The sequence below is a fragment of the Larus michahellis genome, chromosome 2 (assembly GCF_964199755.1).
Source record: "Larus michahellis chromosome 2, bLarMic1.1, whole genome shotgun sequence".
NCBI classification, from domain to species: domain Eukaryota; kingdom Metazoa; phylum Chordata; class Aves; order Charadriiformes; family Laridae; genus Larus; species Larus michahellis.
Window position 1 is genome coordinate 73,823,831 of NC_133897.1, and position 25,578 is coordinate 73,849,408.

General features: G+C 43.0%; 1 protein-coding gene across 11 annotated transcripts in view; it reads right to left on the bottom strand.

The window, feature by feature from the left end:
* Positions 1-25,578, bottom strand: part of PHACTR1 (phosphatase and actin regulator 1) — a 320,178-nt gene that overhangs the window by 152,619 nt on the left and 141,981 nt on the right. Inside the window, exon 1 of one of the 11 annotated variants that reach the window (XM_074575915.1) lies at positions 5-281. The exons of 9 other annotated variants lie outside the window; for them this stretch is intronic. In XM_074575915.1, the coding sequence (XP_074432016.1) occupies positions 5-266 (262 nt within the window). In that variant the 5' untranslated portion in view covers positions 267-281. Of the gene's footprint in view, positions 1-4; positions 282-25,578 lie in introns of those variants that run through there. One more of the 11 variants, XM_074575921.1, reaches the window with a different exon arrangement.

The following is a 25,578-nucleotide window of genomic DNA, read 5'->3' on the forward strand; positions in this document are numbered from 1 at the left end:
TCACCGTCACGGGCTTCCTCCCCGCGACTGCAGTTGCTGCAAATGTGTTTGATCTCCTTGCCTATGTGACAGTGTATCACAAAAGAGACATTGTTGTTAGTGGTGGTGGTGGTGGTGGTGGGCTCCTTCAGTGGCTTCATCCTCACTAGATAGAAAGCTTTCTTTTTAGGTTTCTCTCCACTCATGTCTGAAACCGAGCCCTGCCTGCAGCCAGCAGAAGAAAAAGCCAGCATCCCAGGCTGCCTGGCGTGCGTGCAATCCGCCATCCGCTCCCGCTCGCCTCAGCCTTTAGCTGCCACACACACAACAGGGATGAAGGGGAGGGCTGGGGGGGAGAGAGAAGGGGGGGGAGGCAGGAGGCAGAGCAGGCAGAAGCGCTGCCTGAGCCTTGCTGCCCTCCGCGACCCTGCTCCTTCCCCGATCCACCCGGGCTGGGCTGGGGGATGCTCAGCCTGTCCCCGCTCCGGCCATGCCCGTGGCGAGACTCACCCTCAGCCACGGGCGCTGGGCATCTTTGGTGGCAAAGATACGCCTGGTACAGTTTAGGCTACCTTGCCGGCTTCCACGCATCCCAAGAGCGCAGTACATCCCTTCGCTTCCCTCCCCCCTACCTCCTCTTCTCCCATGCAACCCCCTCTTCTGGCAAGCCCCCCCCCCCCCCCCGACACACACCTTGGGAGTCCCTCGTCAGGCCCTCTGGGATGGCGGGCACTTGCCAGTGCCGTGGACCCCTGGCAGGATGCACTCGGGCAGCATGGCTGCCTGTCCCGCCGTAATTAATATTTTACACACAAAGGACAGGCTGCCAGCAGGCTGTGTCATCCCGTCCCCCCCACCCCATCCCACCCCCCGCAGGCAGCTTCAGCTGTGGGGGCGCAGGGCCTTTCTGCTTTGGGCGCCCCAGGAAAACCTTTTCCCCCCCTGGAAACCCCTCCTCATTCTTGCTTTTTCTCTCTCCTTTCTCTTAAAAGACAGAGGGGGTGCCTGGCCTGGCCTGTGCAGGGCTCACAGTGCCAGCCACCGACAGCGGCTGGCACCGGCTGGTGACTTCATCCCCAGCCCCCCCACAACTCCCAGGCTATGGCTGACCAGAGGCTCCCAGAGAAGTGAAGACAGTTTGAATTCATTTTGGATGCTTATCTGGAGGATGAATACCCCCTTTCTTTGCCCCCCCCTTGCCTCCTGCCCAAAATGCAGCTGCTCCAGACAGCAGCCCCATCCTCCCCAGGTGGCTGCAGCCTGGGCAGGGCGCTTCCGCCAGCTCCCCCAACCTGAAGGGGATTAGAATCTCTGGCCAGACGCTCTGTCAATCCCTTGCTGCCCCCAAAATGTGCCGTCTGTTTCCACGGCAGGGTAAACAGCCCAAGCTGCCCAACCTGCCAGAGCAGCAGGTCAGGATGGTGCCTGCGACACAGCAAAAGTGGGGAGCTGGGGTGAGGATGCTTGCTTCTTGCAAGCTTCGGGAAGGAAAGCCTGCAAGAAAGATAGAAGAAGGAAGATATGATAACCTCAGCTATTCTGGTAGCTATTATAGGAATGTGAGTGGTGCTCCTTTAAATCTTCAGCAAGCTATCAGTTTGGCAGGCACTAAGCAGAGAGAGAGTGCAATTGGGGCAGACGAAACATGGCAAAGAATAACACCATTCTCCTTATTTTTAGCCAAAGCCCTTGCTCGCTGCTACAAGAAATCCACTCATTCTGCAGTTCTTCACCATTTCCACATATTGTTGCCACATGTTTTACTGCAACAAGAGGCCAAAACAGCTCCAAATCTATTCAACTGCACATGAAACGGTCGGTGAGACCTCTGCCTAAAGAAAGACGGAGCATTAACTTAAGGATTCAGTGCCATGGTTTTCCATTTTCTCAAATGCATGCGCGCACAGACACACACACAAGATGCATGCAACCAAACTGCTGACCTACTTGTTCTGCGTCATTCTGATGCAGGTCTGACTTCTCACCTGGCGCTCCTGGGAGCTGAAACCTTGAGATGTCACATACAGCAAAAATTGCCAAGGCTTTACTTTTCTCAGTGGTGTTCACAAATCAGACTAGGTGCTATCAGATCTCACGGAACTACGGGCTGAAGCATACTCTCAGCAGAATCACGCTGTACACTAAGCCACGCAAAGCATCCTGCACGCTGGGCTATGTATATAGGTTTATGTTGAATAGAGTCGGTCACCTCAGGTTAAGTATTGCCCCAAAGGACTTGATTTTGCATGTGTTGCTCATCTAAAATTCTCATCCGTTTCATTTAAGTGGTGAGAGAATAGGGAATGCAGAATTATTCAGGAACAAGCAGGTGAATTCCCCAAATGTGCGTATCATGTAGTTATGAGTTAATGCACTGAAAAGCCGTCCCCTCGAATGCCTGATGCTGAGACACCATGTGCTACCTTGCACAATGGGAAAGCAAAAGCTGCGAAGAGTTTGGTCCCCCAGCAGTCACGCAGCAGTTCAGGCACTCGCCGTGGATTTCCCTCTAACTTATTCATTGCCTTTGAGAGCACCTTCATTTGGGTTGTGATTCAGAAAATAATCAGGTAAGCAGAAGACGTGACCATAATTCACCTTCTGAACTCGCTTGGAGTTCATGGCTGTCTGTCACTGGTACCTGGCACTGCTGCATTATAGAAATGGGCCAGGAAAGGAAAGCACATTCAAATGTGAACTTTCCCCAAATTTGGGAAATACGAGCATTAATGAAATGCGGGGTGAACTCCAAACCGGAATATCACATCTGCTGTCTCAGGGAAGTATTGGGATGTTATGCCTCACCTGTTCTAAGAAAGGAAACTAGAGTGATATATTCAGCAGAACTGAAGACCAGCAGAGCTGGTCTTGTAAGGCAAATGGTCTTGTGGTTCAGGAATGGGGTGGGACTTAGGACATGAAAAACTGGGTCAGGTCATCAGTCTTTTGCAGTTTCTCTCTGTGACCTCAGACAGATTACTTACAATGTCTTCATAGCTCAGCTCCTTGGCTAAAGAACAGTGATGCAGATGTTTCTGGTTTTCAGACAAATTTTATGAAATCATATTTCAAGGTGCTCTGAAGGTGTTTGTGTATGACAGAGAGGGAACACTTACACTGACTGTTCAAATACAAGGATCTACTATTTATAGCAAAATGAGAGGGGAAACAGGAAAAACATGTTCCATCAGGATTAGTCCAAATGGTTCACTCATTCCAAACTTAAGCTTTTTTGTTTCACTGGATTTTGTTTCAACAGTGTTTATCCCTCCTCTTCCAACTCTTTTGATTCTAGAACCATGAAATTCAACTCAGATCTGAAAATAGACTTGGTATCCAAACCCCTGCATTTTAAGTGACTCTGTTATTATCTCCCAACCCCAAACAACTTTTAGAGAAGGACAGGAGCAGCCCCTTTCTCAGGCAGAGACTGGAAGAAGACTACCTGTGTAACTATTCCTACAGGTCAGGTCAAAAGCTTTTTAGTGACTCTGTCCATCTTCACGTGTACTCCCTACTACAAAAGAACCACCAAACATTATGGGAACGGACAGAGTTTTTGCAAGCAGATCCCAGAAGACTGCAGCGGCCCAGCTGCTCTGACACGTTTGGGGACATTTGGGACTTAAATAACTGGTCCAGTAGGTAACACTGATTCTGTGTGGATAAGAACCCCAAATTATCATGGAGAAAGCCCAAGGCATTTTTGCTTGCAGGTGCTATGTATTTTGAATGCAAACAAGCCCTGAAGCCATCTGCTAGTATGTCTCTTGTAACATGCACTTCGCTATAACATGCAAATTGCCTTCATTCCTAAGAGCCGCCTTATAGAGAATCTGAATTTGCCACAGCTCATAAAACAAAAATATGTTTAATTATGATCTGTGTAATTATGGTGAAAGCTGCTGCTGCTAATCAGTTCCAGGACAAATAATGTAAAATGAACGTACTACAGTATTCCTGCAGAAAATTACTTGCTTTGCCTTGTTTTTAAAGATAAGTAAAGAGAAAAGCATAACTCCTCTTTGACTGCTTCAATATGCGGCTACAAACCTTGGCATAATTTTATTGCACAGTGGACAACAAAATCAATGAAGAGGATGCCAGACAGTTGGTTATTTGACAGTGAATCAAGAAACTTGCATCCTAGCCCCAGCCTGCGTTTGCTTCTTGTATAAGCTTGGGAAACCATTTGTACTTTCAGTTCCCCCTCCGCCACAGCCTTTGCCATTAAGGAGAGTGACACTTCCTTTGTCCATAAAGAAGAGATTAAAGCATCATCCCTTTTAAATAGATGACTACTAAGATAGAGATTCATATCTGCATCAAAATCTTTGAGGCTGGTGTCTTTCCATTTTTTCCCCTGGACCATGTCTCCCTGTGTCACAGATCACCTGCCTGACTCTTTTTTTGGGACACTGCGCCCTCAAACCATCTCTGTGAAAGCAAAAAATTGATGCTGGAACCCAGCAGCCAAAAGCAGGCAAATTTTTGGCTGCACCCTCCACACCACAGAAAAGATCTCCTCTTACTTCTTTCTCCAAGCTGTGGCACTGTGCAAATGCCCCAGCGCCAGTCAGGACACCCCTTTAAGTCTGCCCTAAGCCCCTCAGCTGAACAACATGGTGGTTTCTGTGTGGGCAGGACAGGCTCCCTCCTGCTTCCAGCACAAATAGGTGGACATAAAAAAATTGCATGGAAGCCTCTCAGCCACATTTCTTCAATACAAAGGTTGTCTTGGAGAGCTGTAGTGTATCCCTGAAGAAGCTGAGGCTAACAGAATGGCACTGTCCAGGTGAAAATGCTAGACAAAGGCAAGTGTAGCAAGGCAGCATCACTTCTTCTCATCAGTTTAGTCTTTCTAACCAAAACACCATGATTCATTTGTTTTACAGTCTATTTAGACAGGGATGTTTTTGCAGGGATGCCCCTGTACTTGGCAATTTTTTCAAAATATTTTCCTTCCCTTGCTGTTTCCTCTGCCCACTGTACTACGAATCCCAGTGAGAATAAAAAAGAGATAAAAGATAAATTAACTAATTACCAGCTGCTCTAGTGATTAATGCATACATTGATGTTGTATTACACATACTGAAACAAACTGATCAACTTGGAGGGAAGAGGAAAATACATACAATTTGATCCACTGACTACAACAGAGGAACCAGCCACTAACACGGTACCTGCTTCGGTAGCATCTTCTATTCACTGATAAAAAACACCCCGAAAGCCTCCTCAGGACAGCTGACATTTGCTGAAGGAGTTTGTTACCAGGTAGAGCATGGAATCATAGAATAGTTTGGGTTGGAAAGGACCTTTAAAGGTTATCTAGTCCAACCTCCCCTGCAACAAGCAGGGACATCTTCAACACGATCAGGTTGCTCAGAGCCCCGTCCAACCTGACCTTGAATGCTTCCAGGCATGGGGCATCTACCACCTCTCTGGGCAACCTGGGACAGTGTTTCACCACCCTCACCATAAAAAACTTCTTCCTTATATCTAGTCTGAATCTTCTTTCTTTTAGTTTAAAGCCATTACCCCTTGTCCTATCACAACCTGCCCTGCTAAAAAGTTTGTCACCACCTTTTCTATAGGCCCCCTTTAAGACTGTAAGACTGCAATTAGGTCTCCCCGGAGCCTTCTCTTCTCCAGGCTGAACAGTCTCAACTCTCTCAGCCTGTCCTCATAGGAGAGGTGTTCCATCCCTCTCATCATTTTTGTGGCCCTCCTCCTGCCCTGCTCCAACCCAGCATCCTTCGACTTGCAAACCTGGATACCCAAGTATTTTCTGTTTGCCAGGCAATCAGTGCAGGAGGACTCTGGTCCATGGCAGGGGCTCCAGTGTGCTAGGCTGACAGTATTTCCGTGTATTTCTGCTTACTACATGGCACATCAGCAAAACTGTGAGGGCATGGAGGAGGGAGAATCAGCCTGAGACTCCTGCAGGCCAAAATAGAATATGACCTTTTTAGTTCTGCAGCTATAAACACATTCTTAAGCAACAATCCCAGCTACTCCTCGCAGTCATGAGCCCAAGAGAGCCAGGTGATGAGTGCTGCACAAACAAAAGCAAACTGAAAGGAGAAGGAAGGAAACAAAATGCCCTTTGCTGGCCTTCCTACATTCAGCAATGCTGCTGAAGCACCACATGGCTCATTCTTGCTCTACTTGCAGGGCTCTCCACATCCTATGCACACACTTCGCCATGATGGAGTTCTCTCCTTATTTAGGAGAAACCCTTCTTTATTTCAGTGTGATACCATATGGTGTGATAAAAATGAACAGAAAAGGTTACACACAAAAAACACATAAGCTTAGAAACACCTGTTTGATGCAAGTGTGAAGAATTGCTGACGGTAAAGGACTTCTAAGGATAAAAAGGAAGATGTCACCCTACGCGGCAGGGCAGATGGAACGTTGCTGAGCTGCCATTTGAAGGGCCAAACATGTATGTGTAATTAATGCACAAAGTCCTGATGACGCTAAGCCTAAACACCAGCAATGAACCAATGTGGAGTCTGGATTTGTAAAATAGGTGAGCAAGCAACCATTACTGTTAGATGACGCTCAAAGGAAGAGACAATCTTTATGCTGAAATTATAGGTGAAGTTCTAGCTCTAGCAAAGTCACTCCAAGTCCCAGCACCAGAGCCACTAGTCACTACAGTCCTAACAAGGTTATCAGCTTCCATCTTAGAAAATACACTCTGAATTTTTGTATCTAATTTCGATGTGGCATGCCCTTGGGTTTTAGTGATCTGTTCAGAGCACTTTGCAGATCCTGAATAACTGGCTTTCCAGGGGAATGGAAGCCTATTTTACTTTAATAATAGACACAGGCTAGAGCAGAGGCATGAATTTAGACTCAGTAGCGCTCCTGCACCCTCAGTTTAGATATAGCTACAATCTTGACGTTAACAATTCTCGGTGCAATTATGAGACTGAAATCAAGGAAAAACGTGAATCAAGTTCTGCACATCATAACATATAAATGACTTGGAGACTCACAACATGTGGCAGCTTCCTCGCTACTTACTCTCTGCTTGACATTGAAAGAATAAAGTCCAATACACACTGTGGATTTTCACACCCCACCACCTCCCAAATACTTTTTTCCTTCTGCTCATAAATAAACAAACAGCTCTGTACCTTCTGCTTTCCTCCCACCAAAACCAGACCTGTCTTATATACAGGGGCAGAAAAACATTAACAAAAAAACCCCCAAACCCAACACAAAACCAAACCCACAATCAGGTATCTGGCTGTTATCTATAATTCCGCACTAGGTTATGTTCCCCCGCAGCACGCTAAAAAAAGCTCAGTGAGGGGAAAAGGGAGAGCGCGCGCCTGTGTGCCTGCCTGTATGTCTAGCAAGCCCCCGGGGGAAAACCTCAATGTGACTTATTCTTGTCAGAAATGCTCCAAGCCATGAAAAAGGGAGGGAGAAGGTCCAGAGGAACACTCCAAGTGCTTGGAGTAAATAAAGTCAAGTGCTAGCCACCTCTGGGTGGCAAACTGGCCGAACTGCTCCCATATCATGGGTTAGTTTTACACCTCTTCCTTCGGACACAGAAATTAGGCACTTGTGTTTTGTTGGCTCTAAGTAAAGCTACATGTCTGAAAAAGCAAAGCAAAGAAGGCAACTGGAGAGTTCCAGAGATGTGCGTTACAACTGTTTCATAACAAGAACATTAATTTGAACGAAATCAAATGTTTGACTTAAAATAACATGGAAAACACAGCAGAAGCCCTGATTTTGCAACATGCAATAAAGAAACTTGAAACTCTTTGGAACCGATCAAGTTTTCTGTGTGTGACAAAGTGATGACTTGGAGCAGCCTTTTCTGAAGGCTCTTGCACGCAAGGAAAGCTCAGTAAAGCAGGTCACGGTCATCATCTTTCAGGATGCCACTATGGTTTTCTCGCTGTTTTCTCAAGAATTGCACATGTCTCAAGATGGGAAAGAAAGAAACACTGCTGAGAAATCTACTTGTAACTGATAGTGCCTGAAAATCTTGGGTGATCAGCTTGAGACATCTGAGAAAAACTCAAGTCTTTCAAGATCTGCCACTTGGGATATCCTGAAACTCTATTCCTTTTACAGTGTGTGGGATAGACATGAATATCATGAAATCCCAGAGGTCTAAGACTTTCCATTCCCTGTCAGAGGCACTCAAGGACTAAGCCATACACAGTGCTCTGTCTGCCCTGTCTCCAGAAAGGTCTGACTCATCTGGCTTTAAGGAAAATTTAAGAAAATAGGTCAAACTGAACTTTCCATCACAGGCAATTGCAATGAAGTCAATCAGCTTGCACCAGCATTGCTCTCAGCACAAATTGCCCCCGCACTTCTGTCTACATGACTAATCAAATTAATTCCTGATGATATCAAGTAGCATGGCTTCCCTAAGAATATACACAGACTAACATTTCCTGCTGATAATCCTTACTTTTATTGTTGCTTCTCAAGCTGAATTTACGGAGAAGGATCAGATTGTAGGGATCTTTGGTGAAGGAATATATCCAAAATAAGTAAGAGCATGGCTTGAAATTGCTAGACAGACCAAAAGATTTATTTCAAAGCAATTAAATGGATAGTTATTTCCTCAGAAAGTCTCTACTGGCTACTGCGATCACCACCGTACAGCAGACAAAGTTACGATCAGCACATAATAGGGATGACTGGATTTTTTGCCTTTATAAATGACTCATATTAAGTCTGTTGCTTGTAGTTCACAACAGTTTACTTGAAGGTCAGGGATATGACTGTGCACGAAGCACACTTGTTTCGGGAACACTTTCACACAAAAAAAGAAAAGGCAAATGAAGAAGAATAAGTTTTGCAGACTTAGCCCCAAAGAGCTCATTTGCAGTAACACGGTTTTACACTCTTACCCAAACTTTCCAAGCCAATGGCCTGGGACTCGCCATGTCTCTTGTGGGCCACGGGGTCAGTCACACAGGACTAAAGAGTTTTCATTTCAGTTGAAAGGCTCGCTATGGTTCCTGTGGTTTCCAGTGCCGTTGTGTTTGTGGCAATCTGAGAAAGTCCTAAAACATAAAAGCTTTGAAGATGGACATGTGGGGAAAGCCACATGGCAAGTCCAGTAAAGTCAAACCCTGACCAAGCTCAGATGGAGGATGAGAGGCTGAGCTGAAGGAGCAAGCTAAATATTCGTGGGGTCTAATAGAGGTACAAATGAGTAGGCAGGCAGAAATTTAGGAGGGAATATGAAGCGAAGGGAAGTAACGTTCAGTAGGAAGAGAAAGCAGTAGGAAGAGAAAGCAGATAAAGGAAAGGCGGAGGAAAAGAGAGAAGATTAGGAAAGTTGTGAATAGACATTCAAACTTTGAGGTTGCCTTTGAACTCACAGACCCTCCCAATCTTCAGAGGCTTCCTTGCTGCTGAAAAGCACTTTGTAATTACACACAAACAGTGCAGGAACCAGGAGTACCAGGGCAGCTGCAAAGCACGATTAAGGTACATAGACTGGCAAAGCTGTAGGGGGAACCTTTCATAAGCATCTGCCACCATTGGGCCCAACAGCAGCACACACTGTCAATCTCCTCACTTCAATAAGCACTCACATTTTTCTCAAATTAGAAAAAAAAGACAACACAAATCCCTAGGAATGGCATGCAGTTTCTATACATATCTCCCAGTAGGCTAGCAGCTCACGGTACTGAAATGAAGCAAGAAGCTTCTGACAATATAATGAGCATCTTTTTCAGTCTTTTCCTCCTTCAGCATAAACTCAGGCTCCTCCAAACAGCACAGAAATCTGCATGAAGAGCCTTTCACTTTCTCCAAAGAAAAGAAGCAAAAAAGGATTCTTCCTCTCCTCCTTTAGCCCCTATTATCTCTACTCAGCAGCCCAGTCATTTTTCATCGTCAGACTCCTATCTCTTAGTCGCTGCTTGTACTTTCAATGTGGGCTGGTGTGATGCACAAAGCACTGAGGGAAAAGTTTGGCTTTGCATCAGTCTCACGTCATCGTTCCCCTAAAGTCCCCAGAGCTAACATAACCAGGCTAGTCTCTACAACACCAACAGACAATATATGTGCCATCAACAGATCTTGCTGACAAAAGGCCATATTAAGCATCGTTTGCCTCTTTAAAACCTTGAATAGCAGTCAAGGAAAGAAGCTGCAGTGTGCTAAAGGATCTGAAGAAATATCAGTATAATCAGTTTTTGCTGAAATCCTGCAACATATTTTAATGTGAAATTTGCTGAGCTCTTTAACATCTGCCTATTGGATAATTATAAAGCCTCAAGATCCAGCCTTAGATTTTAGTAATTTTTCAGGGCTTTTTGTAAAAGAAGAGATATTAACAGCTAAAATCTAGCGCAGCTTCCTCAATGATGCATTGTCATAATGTATAACTACATACCTATACTAAGCTTTGAATTCTTAGCCATCACGTGTGTGAATTATTCATAAGATATAAGAACTTACTCCTAACATCTGTTATTTTTCAAGGTTTTATGGATCCAGCTGCTTCACCTGCATGATCCATAATGCCTTTTGCCAAAACCTAAGTCTCCAGGGGACAAATGTGGAGGTAACACAAAAAGCAAGATTTTGCGTTTACCACAGGTTTGAACCAGAGAAGAACGTGTGGCTGAAAGGCTGAAGTAGAAAGTCTGTAGTACAATATGCATTTCATTCACAGTGTAAATGCAGCAAAATAGTGGTAAAACACACTGCAGATCTTTTTTATTACTTTGTATTACAGAAATTCCAAGGGGCCCCTGAAGAGCTCAGGACTGCAGTATACAATGCACTCTGACATTTCAACAGACTTTTTGTCCTAATGATCTTCTTCAAGTTTTCTCCAGTGCAGTAATCCTCCGAATTTAAAGCATCCCAGCCTCAAGGCTTTGGTGCTTCAAGACTTTGGTAAGGCTCATGGTATCATGAGGCCAATAGCAGATGGAAGCTTCCAATCACTTTATGGGTTATGACTGGAAGTATATCAACAAAATGTATACTAAGAGGCCAAACACATCTATATTCCTTACATCACCATGAACAGCTAAGAACTTACCATTCATAAGCAGTATTTAAAGACCACGCTGAGAGAAGATTCAAGAGAGAACACAGTTTGCATTCTCTTGTGATGCTTGTACTGAAGCAAACGCTTCTGCATAAAAAGATATTTTCCCCTCCCCACAACAGATTAAGGCTTAAAGGTAAGACTACTAATTACTTGCAACCAAGCATAAGACCAAGTCGCCCAGGGAGGCTGTAAAATCTCTCTCTCTCTTGGTTTTCAAGGCTGGAATGGGTAAGTCCCCAAGCAATCTGATCTAACTAGACCTGCTTTGAGCTCCAGAGGTCCCATCCAACCTAAATTATTCCAAGATTCTAGAATATTCAATCAATAATAATCTTCCTCTCGCTTGTACACCTTTGTGCTAACAACCAAAGGCAGTCTAGGGCCAAAGACTAGCTCACAGGGGGGTGTGAGTGTATTTCTGCACTCTGCAACTCCAGTGACCAAGCTTGCTTGTCAGGGTAACAGCTTTCAACCACTCAGATAAGATATTTGAGTGGGATGTGACCACACTACAGCCTTTCGGTAAGAAACTGGCGAGTTGCACTCATGGGAATATACACAGCATTTCAGTTTTCTCCAGGGAAGCCTTTTGACTTTCTTCCTCATAGGACTTGCAGCTTCTCTTCTTCAGAGATCTCATGCGCTATAAGCTGCAAATAAGCTTTTCATATCAAGGCACTGCTTTTTTTTTTTTTTTTTGGCCTTTTTTTTTCCCCCTGGCCATAGTTTTCCATTTTTCTAGCTGCTTTGAGAAATCCTGAACTATGCACATTTTGCAACTAGGCTTTGCAACCTTTCCTGATAGAGGTTCCTCCATCACTTCCTAACCACCTCCCCAGATGAAGGAATGTCACCTCTGCACTCTGGTTGCCAGAAGACAAATACCCTGGGAAATACATCAAGTACCACATGACACAAGGCTGCTCTGGCTGCCTGAGGCACCACTCTGTAGATGTCTGCACAGAAATGGACAGAGGGGAAAACGGAAAGGCTTCCAGCCCCCAACAATATAGGGCACCAGCAGCAGCTGCACACGGGAGACGAGCAGGAATTTTGTGAGGCCAGTTTGGCCTCTGAGTGGAAGCGCAGGGACCAGTAATGGGGAACAAGTGTTTGCTTTGCTTTTTCTCATGTTCTTCTGACCGAAGCAGGGCTTAAAAGCAAAGAAGGTGAGAAAACAAAGAATATAGGTTGTAGAGAACGAAGCAGCTTATTATAAAGCTATTATGAATAGTTGGCTTGCTGCTTAGCTAGGGGATAACGAAGTTAGCAATTAGACATGATGAATGGTTGAAGGGGTTTTATAATGATACGGAAAGATTTTCATCTTTATATCAGACAGGTTGAATTCAGGTCAAGTCAGTACCAACTGAACGTGAATGCCATCTGATTTATTTCATCAGGATGTGTGGAATGAGCTTGGTCTCTTGTAAGCTCTTTGGGACAAAGGCTTATTCATAAGTAATTACCCATAATAAGCACCTCAACTTGCATGAGGAGGTGCTTTATACAAGGTACTGTTTGAACAGCCCAGCCTTGAAAAGGTTAGGATTCAACTAGATACAACTGTAAAAGTATAATTTTAATATGACAAAGAGAAAGACAGCATAGCTTGTCCAATGCCTTACAGAAAGTATGTGCCAGAGCTTTATTTGAATCTACGTTCAATTACAAGGCAGCTCTTCGTGCCTGGGCATTTAGAAATTGCACGGTGCCTGTCGGGCAAAACTGCAGTCTATATAAAGAAGCATAGAACATAAGGTGCCCTTTCCTAGCCACCATGTTCATCAGCATCTTTCAAGACTCCGCTTCTGCTCTCACAAATCCCCTCAGTGAGAAAGAGAAGGCGTGTTAGTTAGTACCAAGTAACAGCGTCAGCTTCTGGCTTGCTAGCAAGAGCTATAAACAACATTATCTTCACACAATGGACAACTGCTTCTTCTACTGGGTTACTGTCGGAGAAGCACTGGTATTTCCAAGGCACAACTTGTCATTCAGCTCCTCAGTGAGGGTCAGTCAATACCAGAAATTTTCAACAACTCAGAATTATGAATCCTCCACTTTTGACATTTTGGGAATAGTAAATGAAGTATATGGGAAGAGAAGAGGTTAGAGGTAGTGGAGAATGGAGACTTAGTTAAGGGGCCAAAAAGAGGTAGGAAAGCTGGAGGAGAGGAGGAATCTAGGAAATTAAGTTGAGCCTGGAAGAATAAAAGAAATAAAACAAGGACAAAGACAGGGAGCTAATACACAGAGACCCCAGAGAAACTGCAGTGACCTGAGCCATCAGTGGGGTTATACCGATGCAGTCCACTGTCATTGCCACTGACCTAGCACAGATTTGAAATACCATGCACCACAGTGCTTCATCTAGCACACTACTAAGCAGTGCTACTCTCCTGCGTGTTCTACATTGAGTCTGTGCAACGGGACCACATCAGGCGTTTGCAGCACTATAATCATGTTGAGTAACTGGACTTTGCAAACTTTTTAAACATGGATTTCCTTCAGTCCCTAGAATGACTATCACAAAACCAGTGGTGTGGAGGAGAGTGGATGAGAGACGTTAACTAGTCTTCTGTTCCCCATTCTAGGCCACGCAGTACATACAATCAGATTTTGTATTTTGACAATTCTCCCAATGTTAAAATAGTTAAAACTATAAGAAGTTTGAAGCATTGAATTCAGGAGTAGGTCTTCAGGACTTATGAATGTGTCCAACGCAGGAATGGGCTAATTCAGGTACAATGAAGTAACATTAATCAAAGCATCTGAGGGAGGAGATGGAAGGAAATGTCCCCATAGCTAGGAAGAAAGAAGCAGAACTTTGTAAGGAGAGACGAAGGGAGTTTGGATGGCACAGGAGGTGGTGATCTCTTTTTCTTCATTTTTTTCTGTGTCTTCTCCCCATCCTCTAAGGAGAACAGAGAGAAGCAGGCATTTTGGACAACAAAGGAATGGGGAAGGATTGCAGCTTGTTTCAGGAGAAAAAAATTAGGAGTTAGCTGAGGTGCTAAAGCAGTTGAGGAACTTCTTTACTCTCACATATACTGCTGTGTTCTGTTACCTTATCTTTCTGATGTTTTCTTCCAGTGTTGAAAGCGAATGGATTGAATAAATCTATTACCTTTACATTCTGTCTCCTGACATATTTGACTCTAAGCAAGTAACAAAGCATTTTTGCAGCACAGTAACGATGACATAGGGACCCTTCTACAAACATCAACATTTCCAATGCATAGCCCCAGGATATCCAAAGGCTTACACCTGTCCACTTTCAGAGCTGGTGATGCTAGGTTTGACAAGATGACGTATAATCCAGGAACAAACAACTACTAAGAGAACGCTAGCTTTTGGGAAAATAGCAAGGAAGACTCGTAGCCCTCAGGAATCTGAGGCGTGAAGGACAGTGCCCATGACCTTTGTTTTTGTTCACAGGTTTTGAAATTGTATGTGGTCATTCCAATCTAGAACACGGAGCTCAACTGCTTCACAGAAGCAACCCAGAAAATACAATTTGCCTGTGTATAATCGATACTTGTAAAGTTTCGGGTGGGTTTTCCATGGATCAGTCAACACAGGAGCTGCTGCAAACCTGACTCATTTGCCTCCGTTGACAAGAAGCATGGCACTGTTTTAGATGAGAGACACTTTACTATCAATATCTTTTAGTCCTAAGGTTCTAAAACTGTTTGCCAAATTCTGTAAATGAATAACTTTCAATTGTCTTCTGGTTGGAGGGATGGTCAGTAAAAAAATACGCAGGGTGAACACAAACAAAATATTGTTTAACTATCATTTTAATGATTACAGAGGTTTTTTTGGTAATTTTCCATTTTTGTTTGATGTTTTAGGCATCGTCTTCTGCTATCTTTGGCTGCAAAAGGTGCCTGGACGATAGGTCAGATAAGACACAGGCCCTTTAAAAATGTGAAAACATTCTTCAAACACAGTTGTCCTAATAAAGATTTTGGATAATGCAAAAATTATCCTTGTAAAAATAGGCTTTCAGGAAACAACGGATCTACACACTTCGGATGACTTAGTTAAAAGCAAAACAGAATATGGAAAAGTCACAATGCAAAGCTTTGTGTTTGGATGCTCGGCATACCTTTACAATTTTAATCTCTCTAGATTAAGCATTCTCTGTAGATCACTGTGCTTGCAAAACGAAATACATTGAAATTCAAACTAAAGATCCTGAAACAAACCCAACCAGAGGCATTAACAATGCTCCAGTGAGTACGCTGGCACACTTTCACATTCCAGGTCAATGAAGCTTATTCTAAGCAAAACATCTGGAGCGCTCTAAATCCAGCTTTCTTTAAAAACTAAATCTATGCTGAGCTTCTCTTCATTTCTTTAAGATGCCATTTAATTACAGTCCTGATCAATGCCATTTCGGAAAACCATCTACTGCACTACTTCCCCCATTAACAAATTATTTTTTGTCCTCTCATTCTACTCAAGATAGTTTCTCAGAGCACAGCATTAAAATTTTAATTTCTGATCACTCAAATACAGAATTTAAATGTTGGTATGTGGTCAGAAAATTTTAGAATTTATTCATACCTTCCTCCACTTTTTTCTTTTCAGAGCTGGATTGAAACAAACAGTATTTTTAAGGCTAGATTCAGGTACAGGCTAAGGAAATGAATCTTCATTGTTTCTTAGGCTTTTTAAAGGGAGTCATTGATATAATAATTGAAATGGAAATGGGAGGAGTACTTCCAACCCACTAAACTGGTGAAGAATTATTTAAATAAGCATTCAACAGATTTTGTCTTTTAGATACATTCAACTAAGTCAAACTGGGCATCTTTGGAGAATACACTTTCTTGGCAAAAACTGAATACTACCAAATTCTGGCCATAAGATACTATCCAAACAATTCCGCTCCCCCCCCGGAAAAAATGCAACCAAAGTACACATTTCTCCTGTGCCCAATAGGCCCCATCTGCGGCTGCATTCTCAGCCTCAAGGTTTGAGAACGTCAAAGGCTCTGAGTCTACGCCCTGAGTCCATTCACCCTGAAAAGCAAACAAACAAGCCAGGCACGCTTCATTCCTCAAAAATGTGTTCCTTTACCACAATACTTGGAGGCCTTTTCTAAAACAGATGTCCCAGACTGATTTCTGTTTGATACCTCTCCTCCTGTATACACCGAAATGTCACTTTGGCCTTGTCTTATGGGAAGAACACCCTACTGAATCTGTGTCAACTCTTCATCAGCTTTACCCTCCCCCATAGAGCTACGAAATAACTACTATAAAGTTAATGCCCAGATTAATGTGGAATTAAACTCCCCTGCCATGTTAAGCTGGATGGAAATACATGCAAATATTGCTATGTAATGTCTTTTGCATTGCTCAGTGTAAGGCAAGTGAACCCATGACTACAGATGCAATTTTCAAAGAAAAAACCCACTCATAACCTCTACAGCCACACTATGGGAAGTTCAATTCAAAGAAAATGTTTGAATTCCTTGAGGTTTATATCATGTAAAGAAGGCCTCCTATATGTCTTGCGTTAGACATTAGTATTATTTTATGCATGCAGAGAGAGGAAAATATACTACTCAGTTCTAGCAAGGATAGCTGAATTCAGGCCTTAAGTAGCATGAGCCCATTTGAAATGGAAAAATCTTTCAAAATACGCCAATACCTCAGGTGTAGATAACCTGCATAAACAAACACAGAGCCCCTGAAGAAAATATTACTATTTATAATTGTACCATAATATGTCCTGGAAGCCTCAGAAAAGATATGAGGGCTAGTGACTATAGTAAAGACTCAGAAAGAGTCCCTGTCCCATTACAGACAGACAAACAGGTACTTATTTTGTGGATAAATAACTGAGATGCAGGAATGGTTTGCACAAATTGACGGGATGTCTGAGATGGAGCTGCAAGATAGACATCAGAAGAGAGCAGCATGCTTTTTAGGGTGGCTCCAGTCAGTCCTTGTGGACACATTCACTTAAAAAGTCTCCCAACATCTTTGGAAGAAGTGGCTGCCAGTTGCTACTACTCCGAGGCCTAGGGCCTGCGTTTGCTTTAAAAGAGACATATCCGCAGAGAGCGATGCCTTGCTGCACAGGGATGCGTGGAGCATGACATACGACCTGGAAGAAGTACTGTGCTAACATGTTGTGCCACGCAGACACACTGTTAACTGGCTGTGAGAAGCAGAAGATGAAAGAGCTGACATTTGCCAGCTTCCCCAGGATTTGTGGGAATGGCTAGCAACTGCGCTGCCTATTGAAAAGAAATACCGAATGTGCGGGGGTTGTGGCAGGCTGTGTACAGGCTCTTATGCCAAGATGCAAAAGCAGCATCTCAGAGGTGGCTTTCCAGGATATTTGTTTTCTTTATTTCTTTCCTTTTCTAAAAAAGAACAACTGAACCGTATTCTGGCAGCTAGAAGAAGCCTCCCAAAGATGATGTTTCCAGTGGCATACAGACTTTTTTGCTATTGCGCAGACCTTTGTTTTCCACAGCTTTGTAGCATTACATGTAAAAATGAATACATTGTTTGCCTAGAGTGTCCCTAAGGGAGCTGAGTTATCGAGGTCTGAAATAACTTCATCCCATTTGCTGCCCCAGGGCTGATTGCTAGCCTGCATCTGCCATTCACGGGAACTGAAAGTTCGCTGGCCAGAAATAAAAGCTCCCGCAAAGAAAACATGCTTTATGGAAAAAAATACGAAAAGAAAAATCTATAATTATCCAGTCACATTAGTGACAGTGAGATCCTCCCAGCTTCCCAGCCAGGTACAATTAGGAATTGTTTTAAACAATCAATGAGTTAATTACAGCAGTAACTTTCCATTACATTTCACAGGGAATGTATTATGTGGTGGGGGGAACATTAGAAACTGTAAAGCAGTACTTTCATTCCAAAGACAAGCAGAAACAATACCAGGGTACGCAGCGTTTGCCCAAGTCCTGCAGGACTTACCAGCAGCGTTCCTCCCTGCAGTGCCAGTGCCAGTGCCAGTCACTGCAGAGCGATTCTTTCCCCTTTGGGACTTCATGTTTTGCTCACAAAAAGAGACCTGAAGCCCCGATCAGGCTCAAAATGTGTCTCTTCCCGCACACAGAATCTCACCTGACCCGCCAAAAGGATGCTCTGTGGTACAGCAGATGCAATCTAGCAATGCAGCTGCCATCCACCGCCCTCTCACTCTAGGTAACACATTTTGAAGTGGCTTAAACAAGACAGGACTCCTGTCAGTAACCTCTTTTCACTTTGAACACTGGATTGTTGATACTCTCCTTATCTCTTTTGTCTCTCTTTTTTTTAAAGCTTCTTACTAGCAAAGATTAATGACTTCACTGTTCCTGTGAAACGGGGGAAAATGGAGGGGAGCATTGCTAGGCATAGCTACAATTTATGTATCTATACATGAATCCTGCTATTTAGCTTATATTTGCTGCAGAAGCACAATTTTAGCATGGTATGAGATGCTCATTTATATCAAGACAATTGATAAATTGATGCTTACCATAAGAGCTGGCATCGTAATCTAGTACCTCAAGCTTTTGTGGTTCATTATCATCTCAAGAGTGCTCAGTTCTGCATTCAATTATATGTTGCCAGAATGCAATTTCATTTTCAAGTAACGATTGTAGACTTCTAGATCTTGCCCAGTAAAGCAAACGAAAACATTCCTATTGAGTTTCAACTGGTGCCCAGTTCCTTCTTCCTCTGGCAACCAGGCATTTAATTACAAGAGGTGGAGATCTGCGTTGCTGGGATGCACGCAATAGGGTCAACCTACAGCTGTTAGAAAGCCACTGCTGCTTTAATAAAAATACAACAGCTTACATGCATCTTACTCTTTTTCCAGGCCGGCTGGAGCAAAGGCCCTCACCAAAGGAACAGCCACCCCATTCAGATGCAGGGAACGTGCTCTATTTTGGCAACCCAAATAGCAAGCGCGTTGCTCAGAGAACGTATATTCTCTCAGTCTCTCAAAAAAAGACAAGCCGGTGTATGAAAAAGAACAGGCGTGTATTAGGAAAGTTATAAATACAACATTTCTCTCTCCCTAGCCCTAAATAAGGCTGAGTGACGGTGTGTTGTCTCTCTCCTTTGGAGAAGCCTGTCTGCTATACTACTACCTGCTTGGGGGAATGCGATGGAAGCAACCCAACAGCAACACGTCCCCTCCCTTCAAACACTCTGAGCACCCACCACGCTCACTACCTCCTTGCCATCCTTCAGTGCCAAACTTGGAGCAGAACTCAGTATTCCACTCCCCTGAGCTACTGTTTCAGTTTCCAACAGTAGTTGTAATGAATAATCTTCTCCAGTGCTTTGCTGACTACGCCTTACAGATGCTGGGAGCACAAGGAAGGCACCATACCTACACTCTTATGAAAACACGGAAAAGTGCTTAGGGACATGGTTTAGTGGTGGACTTGGTAGTGTTAGGTTTACAGTTGGACTCGATGATCTTGAAGGTTTTTTCCAACCTAAATGATTCCATGATTCTATGGTTCACGCCACACAGAAAGTTGGCCTGAGAAAAAAAGACACGCACCTTTTCTCTACTGATGCAATACCGCATTCTAGATAATTTGTTTTTAAGAGAAGAAAGTATATCGCAAACTAGTTCACAGCACAAACTTACTATTTTGTTGCAATCTTGAAATGGATATTGTTCTTCACTGTCTTACACATTTAATCTCTGAGGTTTTGACACAATGGAAGTTTCCCTGTAATAACTGCATAGAGACTTCAAAAAGAATTTTGTTTCCCTAATGGAATGTCACCAGATTATCATTAATTTGCCTTTCCCTTGAGGTCTCAAAGAAAGATGATTTATAAAAGAAAACAAACAGAAAAGGCCAATCCAAAGGTCCAAGTTTTCAACTATGACTAGCAACTATAGGGGCCTAGCTTAAACCGCACTAAAGATTTTCAAAAGCAAGGCGTGAGAAATTTCAAAAGGCAGCCCCTTTAAGATGTGTCCAGCTGGCCACATTAGCAAACAAACAAAACAGCAATTGTTTGGGAAAAGTCGATTTTAATCCCATCTTTAAATACAATTTCTGAAATGACACCATGGACTTTACAACCAGACAGCAGAGAAAACAGCTCTGTTTCAGCAAAGCGTGACTCCTGGGGACACAGAGTCACGTAAGTGACAGAAGCAAGGTTGCAAGTGCAGCAATTATAACAGCACTTCTTCAGGGAAAAGCAGCTTGTAAGCAAGAAAGCTGGGATACAAAACAGGTCAAAACCACTCCAAAATGACTCAGAGGTCTCCAAGACTTGAAAACAACAGGTCAATTTTAATGGCTGTAAAAAAACCTAACACTGTGCTCCTGAAAAGTTATGCATCAGAAATAGAAAGATGAACACATGCAGGGCTGACTGGCAGTTAATCACTTCTCCTACAAAACAAGTCCCTGGGCACCCTACGTGAGGGATGGACACAATCCTGATGTAACTAGGAAAGAGTCTGGCATACAGCACAGCCTCTGCCCCATCCAGGCATGAATTTGCTGCCCTCCGTTTGCAGTCCATCCCTTAGGGCAGCCTGGGTCAGTCTGTTCACCTGAAATGTAGTTTCTGTGCCTATAATGAAGGCTAGCAGAGATTCAAAACAGGGTTCCTTCAAACTGGTTTGATCCCTGCAAGAAATGTCTCTCTTCAGCCCCTATAACTGCTGGCACTCCTCGCCCTCCTCAGCCTGCCAGTTCTCCAAGGCCAGATGTCTTAGGGCCCACTCTAGATCGGTGGTGGTGGGTTCATTTTCTTAATTTCTTTTTTTTTTTTTCTTTAAGCAGAAACCCAGCAAATCACTGTTCAACACTACAGCATCCAGACTGAATGCCTCTCATTGCTTCTGCTATTTAAGGCATCTGTAAATAACTGATAAGGACGCCAGCACTTATTTACCTCTGCAGATGGCTTGCTGTTTTGGCAGAAGGGGGAAAACCACCACCCCAGGCCTAAAGGACGTTTCTTAAATGGAGGTTAGTCACTCCTGCTGCTTATGACTATATGCTGAGGCCTTGGAGCTACCGCATCTACATGGCTTCTGAATGGGACAAAGCTTCTTTCACACTGAGATAAATATGCCAAACACTATACTAATTAGCTAGATACACTGCTAGTGCAAGATAGCATAAATCTATTGAGTTCAACACGGCTATACCATTTACTCTCAATTGAGATCTGTCTTGAAAATAAGAGTAATAAAAAGAAGTCATCTGGACCCTAAACCCATCTCTCGGCTCAAGGAACTACGCTCACTTTGCATCCTAAGCACAAACATGTCTGTACAGATGAAATCTCCCCGGGTCATTTTCTCGCTGGGGGGTAAGCAGTTAGATTATGTCCATGAAAAACTAAAGCAAAACAGGTAAATTCAAAGTATGGGTGGTCAGACCTTGGGAGCAGTGGCAGAGAGTTGACTAGCCTCTCAATGCCAATGATCCCACCAGCCTTCCTTCAATGCTCATTTCGAGACCCAAAGTTTTGCCCGGGAGATGTAACTTTCATCTGGGTCAGGTCTCCAGTGAGTAGAATTAGCTTGGCCTTTGGGAAATAAAGAAAGTACATTTGGCTAGTTATATCTTGGTATCACTGGGATCTTTTCACTTTACTCTGTATAACTGCTTACAGTAGCAGAAATGAAAGGAGAAAAGCCATTGCTGCTTTTTTTTTTCTCTTCGCTAAAAATGCGATCCTCCCAGTCCCTCCCCCTCGCCCCCTAATCCTTATTCCCAGCAATTTTTTAGTTTGGATATTTAACAAAGATAAAACACTATTTTCAGGATCTGTTTGGTTTACATTAATTAAAACTAAGACGCCTCAGAAGCCTCATATGCTTAAACACACACCTTCCTTTCCTATTCATTTCAGATACAGATAAAATATTCAACAGAAAAGCCATCTACTGTTCCTGATGTGCCCTGCCCACCCCCGCCACGACCACCCCCCCCCCCCAAAAAAAAAAAAAAAAAGCCAGTAAGGCACAGTTGAGCATAAAATAAAATAATACCAAAAGTCTTGGCTGTCTGGATCAGCAGCATGCAGGCAGTAAAAGTGAAAGAAATCTCATTAGAAAGACCTAACAGTCAATTATAATAAGCAAGATTTAATGTTAAGTACCACAGCCTGATTAATCTGCAGATATTTCTATTAGTGGGAACGGTGCTCTACAAGTTTCAAGTTTTAGTTCACTGCACCACATTAAGCAAAAGTTAGGAAAGGTACAAGGGGAGACAGATTCATCCCCTGTGTAACTGCACTGACTCCAAAAGCAGATCCCTTTCATTCCTGGAAAGGCTCTGACTTGATGTCAAATCCATGCAGACTCTGAGGGCTCCTCCTGATCACCATTTTCTATCAGGATATTGAAGGGGTTTTGCTTTTTCATTTTTACGTGTTTTCCCAATACATTTCTAAGCGTATATAAACTATCAAAATGAAAAAGTCAAATGCTCCAGGCTTCAAAACATTTTGGGTTGGATTCACACTTGAACAGTCAGACCTGAGTGCCTGAAGGCAAAACACACCATGGGAAGTACAGCTTGCAGCCCAGCCTGCCATTACATCCGGAAAAGATGGAGTATTGTGGAAATACATCATTTCCCTAGGAATGCCTGGCCTTGCAGAGTGCTCAGCAAAACTGAGCTTCCCACTCCATAAATTAAAAAAAAGAAAAAAAAGACAAAAAAGACCCCAAAGCTGTTGCATAAAGTCCCTCTTCACAGGGAATCTCCCAGATCTCTTCTACAGCTTTAAAGACTGACAGTCCAAATTTTCCAAAGAGTTAAGTCTTGCCTGCTTTTACACTGAACTGCTACGGAATGAAGCACCATTTTAACATTAAACCATTATACTGAGTGACCTGACATCCTGAAGTCCCTTCTGACATAAATTATTCCTTGATGCGAAGTAGCATTGTTTTATTCAAAACTGAATTTTGGTATGTTGGAAAATAATTTTAGGAAAAGCTGCCTAACTCAAATTGAAGATCCCTAAAAAGCTAGATTTAGAAAAACAGCATGAAAAATTGAGAGTAATGCTGGATTTGTTTTGGTACTGAGTAAAGTCTGGGCAATCCCATGGGACTTTTTTCCTGTTTCAGCATTCTGAAACAACTCAAAGTGTGACAAAAATTATTTTCAATATTACTTATTCCATAGTGTGGGCTTACACTACGTGGGAAACAACTATTAAACACCACCTGTCTCTCAAAAAATGCTCTCTCTTCCTGCAAACAGAGTTTTTTCTCACTACAGCTGCACTCAAAAAAGTTCCTAGCATTCTCTTAAATTGTCAACAACATAGTGAATCTATGGGGATCTGACAACTGGTTAAGAGCGCTAGAAAACCAGGTACATTTTGCCATTTCTTAAAGACACTTTACATAGCTCTATCAGACCAAGACTAAGTGAAAAGAAGAATTACTCAGAGGCAGAAATACTGCAATGCTGGTCAGAGTCACAGCTACAGCTATTGTTGGCTCTGCTCTTCACCTCTAAGTGTATTCTGTGACTCCTCTACCCATTCTACTTTATCAATCCAACCCTGCACAGATTTTTCTGGGGTTTTTTGTTTTTGTTTTTACCCTTTCGGGTTAATACTAAACCACAGACTTTTTAACAGGCACGTTTGCTCCTTTACCAGCTTGATAGGCTGTTAAAAATGCTGAAGACATCTTCTGTTCCACTATCTGCTAGTAGAAGGATTAGAAAAGTTGAGGACTCTGGACTTTACTCACATACAGTCTATTGCTCGAAGATCAAGGCAAAAATGAATATATTCTAGTTTGTTTCTCAATCTGATTTATCAGATCCTAGCCGCTCTGTTGAGACAGAATTATTCTTTTAATCAACTTACAGAAGATTGTTTTGGACCACTCTCTTCATTTGTCATGGATCCCATTCAGTTTCCTTGAAAAAGTTCTCATGTGCAGATCACTTATCCAATAAAGCATGATGGTTCCTTAGAGATTAACAGTCTTATCTTCAGTTAGACCAACTACCCCTTATGAAAATCAACTGACCTGTACTTTATTAGCTATCTACTCCTAACTCTTACTGCCCTCAGTGGAGGTAATGCATGGAAATAAGCACGACCATGCTGAAAGTAGTATTAGATCATTCAACTTCTGATCTCTAGGAGTAGAGAGCATGGAGAAAGATTTTGTAAGGCGTCAGTGAAATTATTTTTTTTTCCTTCTTCAAAAGATACTGTAGTGATATGCTGCTGGCTACCTAAAGCACTAGCTAAAGAGCTTCCTTCATAGCTGTGAACATATTTGACTACACAGATGCCCCCTGTAACTTCACTGAACAATAGCATTATGCAAGTGATGAACATATCCTTAAGCGTCTACCTGGGGAGATTCCCCTGTAGAGTGATGCCATTCAGTAGTCTCAGTCACAGGAAAAGAGATGTTCTCCAGTAGCTGCACACCAAAACAAAAAAAAAAAAAGACAAGACCAACTGCTTCTCAATTTCAGCTCACTATGGTCTCTATTTTGGGAGCAGCAGAACCAGGGTTGCAGTCTCAGTAAAAGATACGGGCTCTACAAAGGCCTAATCCTGCTTCTTAGGAAGGCCAGTGCAGTAAGGGTATCTCTGCTAACACATCAGCAAGGGCAGCAGAGTTAGGTCACCGCACCACTACATCTGTTGTGTGATGCAGTGACAGCTACAGTTACGAAGGATGCCTTCTACTTATCAAAGTTTTACCTGAAGCCTTTTTACTGTGAATATCTCCACTGAGAAATAAATCCAGGGAAAAGATCTGGCAAATATTGTTAACACTGACAAACCTCTGATCACACAGCACAGTTAGCAATACCACTCTTAGGGAGGACTAACAATCATTTTATTTTGTCCTCCCTCCCATCTTTATTTACAAACTAGCTTATATGTAGTTCAGAGATGGCATCACCTGCCACCAAAATCTTCCGCTCTCTAATGGGAAAGCAACTCCATAAAATAAATACTAGAACCACCTCTTAAAACTAGAGGCTAGAATAGCACAGAAGGACAATGCAAATATCCAAGCTAACATAAGGTCAGACCATACCCTGCCAAGATTAAAAAAAAAAAAGACAATTAAAAGAGAAAAGCTGTTATTTTGCTTTACTGGAATGGGTTAGTGCATAAAACATTGTGGGATTTAGTTTGCATTTCCAGTTCTTTTCCAAACTTCTTCTTTGACATTGGCTAAGTTGTTTAGTCTTTCTAGGCTCCAAACATTACTATTTTCGTACTTAGATGTCTAGCGTGGTTATGGATGGCTGAGTTTCAACATCTGGATTTGTCCATGATGAAAGACAGCAGAGAAGTACCTAGAGCAGAATATCCATTTTGCTCCATACCGTGAACATGTACGTATTTACCTGACTGTTATGTAGGTCTAAAATCACGGCATCCTGTGTCAGCAACCAGCCTCTCCATTCCTGGCCGTGTTTGAGAAGCTGCTTGACCAGAAACCCACAGGATACTTCCCCATACCTCAGTTTCTCCATGTGAAATAAACCAGGCAAATACCGC